Source organism: Triticum dicoccoides, chromosome 7B, assembly GCF_002162155.2.
Source record: "Triticum dicoccoides isolate Atlit2015 ecotype Zavitan chromosome 7B, WEW_v2.0, whole genome shotgun sequence".
Lineage (NCBI taxonomy): Eukaryota > Viridiplantae > Streptophyta > Magnoliopsida > Poales > Poaceae > Triticum > Triticum dicoccoides.
Genome location: NC_041393.1, coordinates 436,505,090 through 436,511,957, shown reverse-complemented (window position 1 = coordinate 436,511,957; position 6,868 = coordinate 436,505,090). Strand labels below are relative to the sequence as shown.

At 36.2% G+C, this 6,868-nt stretch overlaps 1 protein-coding gene across 1 annotated transcript in view; it reads left to right on the top strand.

The window, feature by feature from the left end:
• LOC119338026 (protein mago nashi homolog 2) overlaps positions 1-1,650 on the top strand; it is a 3,382-nt gene extending 1,732 nt beyond the window's left edge. The window contains exon 3 of the mRNA XM_037610314.1: positions 1,386-1,650. Within this exon, the coding sequence (XP_037466211.1) occupies positions 1,386-1,451 (66 nt within the window). The 3' untranslated portion in view covers positions 1,452-1,650. The remainder of the gene's footprint in view (positions 1-1,385) is intronic.
• Positions 1,651-6,868: the final 5,218 nt, after the last annotated feature.

Here is a 6,868-nt window from a genome sequence, read left to right as displayed (position 1 = left end):
AATGTGGGTTTAAATTTTCCAGTTAAAAGAACTGGAACACTGTGCTTTGCTTAGAACTTAAAGGGCCAGCTGTTTTACCAAGCATATGTGGTGCTATGGTTTCTTATTAACTGAACTGCAAATAATATGCATCAGCCTTTTTTGTATCCCTGTTAATCAACATCAACACATTTGTAATGTATCTCCCGGTTCCACTACCTGAGATCTTGAAAGATGTGTGGATAGTGTGAAACAAAGATGGAGACATTTGAACACAATCAGTTTATGAGTGTTCCGAACCAGATAATTTAGATGTAGATACGAAAAATATATATGTTTCTGTACATCAGTAGAATCGATGGATACATCAGGGTCCTTTGGAAATTTTGCAAGCTCTGCACGGTTTACACCCTATAATAGGCTTGATTGAGTCCGCAATAGGGGGGAAAACCTGTTCGAGGCTGGTGTCGGTTATAGCTAGTCACCTCTGTTTGTTAGCTACCTGTACTGAAGCTTGCTTTCCTATCTGTTGCCAGTGCGTCAGTTGTAATAGCTAGCTGTGTTACTAGTTTCTTTTGTTTTGTGCGCTTCATGTCTAAACTGATAACGCCAGCACATTTGCCTTCTTTGCAAAGCTGGGTGAGAGGCCTTTTCCTTTTACTTTCTATTATTTAGATTAAATAAAGCAAAAATAGTATTTTCTTTCTGTTTTCTGAATTATCCGTGAAATAAAAAATACCCCAAAAATAAAAGTTCTCCAAATGCCCTGAAAATGGAGTATGATTTTTTGTAGAATATTTAAGAATTTCTGGCACTTAAAACACACCAAGGGGACCCACCATTTAGCAAATACAGATAAACAAGGCATCTGCTTGAAAACTGGACAAATGCTAAACTTGTTGCATGTTTTATTTTACTATTTTGTGGGAACTGTTGTCTAGGTGATTTTTGTATCTCAAGTTGACAGTCTCATACCATATGGGAAAACTGAAAAGTGAAAACCTTATGGGGTATGTTAGTGGAAAAAGATATTATGTTCATTTTACCTTATTTCTGATGATGGCATTTACCTATGAAAATATCCAAACACTGTGCCGTAGATTTATCATGACATCCCCAGTCTTCTGTTAGGTTTGCTTAGTGGACAAATGTTGTTGGCGGCCATATATCAGTATTTTCTTATAACTACATTGAGGAACTGTTAGTGGCATGTGCATTATATAGTTAAAGTTCAAAGTGGGGCACAAAACCATGTAACTAGCTGCTTCTGTCAACCCCACCAAGATAAATTGACTAATTGTTTTAAACTGTTCTGAGGATAACTAGCATTTTGGTTTTGCTTGCACAATACTGTGTACCTGTAACTGAAAACCATTCCTAACATTTGTGGATGTTTTTGTTTGCAGGACCTTAAATGTTTCGTGTTTTCACTTATCAACCTCCACTTTAAGATCAAGCCTATTCAACTTTGAGCTCTGTTGGGTTTTCCCGGTTGTGTTATGGTACTGAGAGTGTTAGAGAATTCTGTACTTATGTAATATGCCATGAGTTGCTTCTGATGCGGTTGGGTGTGCGTGAACACTGTGGGTGATCCCTTTTGGCATCACCTGAGGTTATTGGATTGTGCAAACTTCGAGTGCTCATTGATATTTATGCATGTTTGTTTTACAATCTCGCACCTTTTTTTTTATCAGTGCAGCAGCACCTTTTACCACCTCTTCTTGTTTATGATCAAAGGCCTCGTGCTGCCTTCTTGACCGTCCATAACTAGTTTGGATGTCGGCCAAACCGTTGGGGTGGCTGCTCTTTCCATTTTTGTGGATGCAGCATGAGGGGAAATCTTCTGATTTTTAAAGATTCTTTTATGAATCATGAGTTGTGCACTTGTGCTAGCAAAACTGACAAATAAAAGAGATCCCCAAGTGGCATTGGAGATAAAACTTTTGGCATCTACAGATTCTTTCATTTGTGCACCTGTGCTGGCAGAACTGACTAGTAAAAGATACCCAAGGTGATTAAAGGCTCCTTTTTGATCCTTTATTTTGCAAAGCGGAATAGTGTGATTAAAGCCTCCATTGGGCCTATGGAACTTCATCTTTAGCCTGTGATTAAAGGCTCCATCTTTAGTGTGGATTAGTGGCATCTACGGAGCACTGTTTGGTGGCCAGCAAGCCTTCTTTTGGCTTTCGCAACGACATAGGCTACCTCCTTTCATGCAAAAGGAGGTCAGATCTTATTGCATGAGAAGAGTCTCATGAACATGCTTATGTTCTCCCATCAGATGCAGGCATGCCACTATTATAGCATTTACCCTCTCGTGAAAATGGTAAACATTTCTAGTAGCGGTTAACAAGTAAAGATGAATATGGCGCAAAAGGAGGTTAGATCTTGTTACATAAGAAGAGTCTCATGAACATGATTATGTTCTCCATCAGATCCAAGCATGCCAGTATTGTGGCCTTTCCTCACTCTATTGGAAAGAGTAAACTTTTGTAGTAGTGGATAACAGGAGATTTGAGTTGAGAGGGGAATGCAAAAACTATAGTACTCCCTCCATTCCAAAATACTTTAAGTTCTAGTTTTGTCCTAAGTCAAACCTCTTAAATTTGATCAATTTTATAGAAAAAATTGTTAATAGCTACTCTCTCCATTCTATTAAAAAACCACGGCAAGAATTATGGAATGGGGGGAGTACAGCATCAAATACATATATCATGGAAAAACATGTTATGATGAATCTCATGAAGCTAATTTGGTATTGTAGATATTGGCATATTTTTCTACGAACTCGGTCAAACTTTAAAAGGTAGACTTATAACAAAACCTAGAACTTCAAGCATTTTGGAACGGAGGTAGTAACTTGGAAGAGAAAAATGAGGGCCATTACCAGTAAGGAGGAGAAAAGAAAAAGATACAAAAATAGCAAGTTGATGAATTCGAACCCCCTGATTTGGGTGCACCCAGTAAAGAAGGAAACAGCGTGGGACAAACATGCTTTGTTGCTTTTCAGTTTTATCCCCACTCCATGATAAATTCAGCATGAGCATGTTACTTCACTCCTGCTTTCCTTTCCTCCAAAATCCAAATGGTCCAAACAGAAAAGATTCATCATCGCATTGGTCCAAACAGTCTTATCTTTCATGTGCTATATGAATTTTACCAACCATCATTACCTTCTACCACATATTTATTTACCTTTTAGCCAAAAAATCAACCTTTTCGCCTTGCTGTGCAGTGCAGTGGCCAGTTTTTCTTCTTTAGTGTAATAGCCAGTATTTTTTCCAGTACAATGGTAAGTGTATCTATATGAGTAGGGCGTTTTGGTGACTGAGCTCCAAGGAGGCCGAAATTTTGAAAATTGAAAATTCAAACTTTTCAGTTTCAAAAAATTCTGGAAAAGCTATACATGTACGTAAGGATGTAATGTATATGTGTGTAAAATTTCACGATGAAATACTTTGAATTGCGACCGGTACAAAAAGACAAAATCATGGACATTGAGCAATGAACAGTACATGTGTTCAACAACCATAGTTTTTTTGGGGGGAAAATTTTGTTTTTGCCACTCTAGATTTTGCCAATTTTCCTTATGCCACTCTAGATTTTGACATTTCTCTTTTGCCACTCTTAGTTTTTGACAACTATCACAATAGCCATTCCCGTGGCAAAAAATATATATTTCAGAGTGGCAATTGTGATAATTGTCAAAAGCTAAGAGTGACAAAAATGAAATAAAATTATCTTGTTTTTGCCATAGAATGGCGATTGTGATAATTGTCAAAAACTAAGAGTGGCAAAAGTGAAATGTCAAAATCTAGAGTGGCATAAGGAAAATTGGCAAAATCTAGAGTGGCAAAAACAAAATTTCCCCTTTTTTTTTGCACATCCCTCATTTCAAAGTAGTTTGTCATGAAATTTTATGCGCATGTACATTATACCTCTAGGTATATGTGTATTTTTTCAGAATTTTTTGAAACATAAAAGTTAGAATTTTGATTTTTTTTCTTCTTCAAAAACCAGTCTCCATGGAGCCTGTCCACCATTCAGAATTTTCGTATCTATATATCTTTTATAGACAAACCCCACCTGCAAGTCATTAAATAGCTATTTTTCCACGCATGCGTGCTTCCACATCATCAAATTTAGCATCCGTCCGATTAGGCTTGAGAATCTCTCTACCGCTTAACATGCATTAGTGCATTTTAAGTGGGTTTTAAATCATATTGCATTTAATTTTAACATGCAAACTTTTCGTGTCAAGTTTTCTTTTCTTATGCAAAAATTTCTGGCATAGTTTAAATCATAAGAATGGAATTTGTATTCTAGAAAATATTTAGAAAATAGATTTCCAGTTTGCGGCTACACACGGGGTGTTGTCTAGCTTTTGTAACATTCAGTGCAATGGGCAATTAGTTGGGTAGGCCTCTTTTTTGTGGGGTACTTTGTTTTCCATACAACAAGGGTTAGGGCACCAATAAAGTGAAATGGATCCTAGGCTAATCGAGCCCTTCACTCCAAATTTCCTAGAGGACAAACATTTCCGCGAAGGCAGACATGATAAGAGAGGATCGCTTTCTATGCATAGGCCTATTGTTAATAGCGACTGGCCACCATTGAGTGATAGATTGAGCCCCTTCCAATGAGCTTGGATGGTAGCCATTGATTTGAACGCAATTTCATATTCTAAAGAGTGCACCGACATGTGTAGAGCAGGTGCTAGCTTCCTCTGATTAGGTCATCTATGTCAGTTAAGATGATCCATATTCACAATCAATCGATTTCCGCAAAAGTCAAGTTTTACAAAAATTGATCAATTTTATAGAGAAAACTAACTATATGTACAATACCAAATATATATCATAGGAAAATATATTCCATCATGAATCTAATGGTATTTGATTTGATATTCTAGATGTTGATAACCTTTTCTCTAAACAAAGTGTGAATTTAAAAAATGGTAATATGCACTATATTTTAGGACAGAGGAAGTATTTTGGAAATTCCCAAGGTTCCCAAACCACAATTTTCTTGTATGACACATTTAGTTACCTATGCAATTCTTCTTCTTGGATATTTCAAAACTATTTGGCACTATGTAGCGCACTATAGCTAGTTTAGCTATACGGACTTGCCTCTGACGTGCGTTCATCCTAGCTCCGCTACCGGCACTATATCTCTTGGTCTTATGCCTTCAAGCCATGACGAGTTTCAGAAATTTAATTTTTCACCACCACAACAGCCATCCTTGTAGGCCAGCCTCGTTACATATAATAATCATGCCATTTAAAATTGTAGACATTTTCTGTATCTATAAATACAAGGTTTTAACCAACAAATGCTTTAACAATATACCGTTTACATGACATGAAACTGATGTCATTAGATTCGTTCTCAAAATGAGTTCTTACGATTATGATTATATACCATGTAAGCCACTTATTAACGATGCAATCGTTAGAGAAAGACTTGTCTTAACGACACAAAATATGTCCTATATTTTGAAAGTAGGAGGTATATAGATAAATATATCTTGCTAACATTACACGGTCTAAACACTACTCCCTCTGTTCATAAATACAAGATATTTTGGATATTTCAATATTGACTACATAGACTGAAATGAGTGAATAAACACATTTATAACGTGTCTATATACATCCGATTCACAAAAAAGTTACTCCTTCCGATGTATATTACTAAGTGATCTAATTTTAGGTGAAATTTCTGGGAACTTTAGATATCTAACTATTATGAAAATTGAAAAAAAAGGTGATGCTCCATGAAGTATTCGACTTCCCGAATAAACACGATCAAGTACCAGAATTCAACATATGTCATCAATAAACTTTAGTTTAGCACCATCGTCAAGTTCACATTTGCAATCGATCGAAGCTCACTCTTTATAATAATCCGTTTGTGTCTGTAAGGCATATTTTGTCTCAATAAGACAAATTTTGACCAATAGTTGATTTGTTAATGTGTGGTTCATGTGACATGCAATTGATGTCACTAGATTCGTTTCTGAAATATTTATCATGACTGTGATTTTGTACTATGCAAGCCACTTATTAACGGGGTAAATATTGGTTAAAGACTTGTCTTGATGGGACAAAATGCTGGTCGCTATATTTTGAAACATGGGCAATATGCAAATAGATACATGTTTTTTAAACTCAATTTTTGTTTATATTAAATTAGTAGAACATTGGATATGACCAGTTATAGGGTATTTGAACTCATACACACATAAATGACCCTAACAAAGGGGGCATAGTAACTACGACTGTATGACTCAAAATTCTTGCAATGTTATAACAAACTCTTTCTCCTCTTCTTTAATATATGAGGCAAATCTTTTGCCTCCATTTGAAAAAAAAATCTTGTCAAAACTAAGGTTGTACAACGTCGAACTTGTAGAGAAACTAATCTTGTTGAATCGCTATAATAGTAGACCGTCGTGTACGATGGAGATTGGCAGCCACACTAAGTATATCGGCGGAGGTATCACTCGGATCTAGGCATGCATCTGCACTAATATCATCGGACCAAGCCAATAGATACATGTTTTTTTCCCGAGAGACGACAGATACATGTTGGTAACATTGCACACAATAAAATACTGTGAATTGAAACAAAGTAGGTGAATGGGTTTTAGAAAAAGTTCAAAGATGTACTCCCGCCGTCTCAAAATAAGTGTCTCAACTTTGTACTAGCTCTAATACAAATTTATACTAAGCTCAAGGCACTTATTTTGGGACGGAGGGAGTACTTATATTATGAAAAGTAAAATAGATAAACAGGTAGTTTCTGCTCCGTATATACTGTTATTTTTACTTTTTTGAACTATTTTAGTCCCCAAATAAATATGATCAAGTACCAGAATTCAACA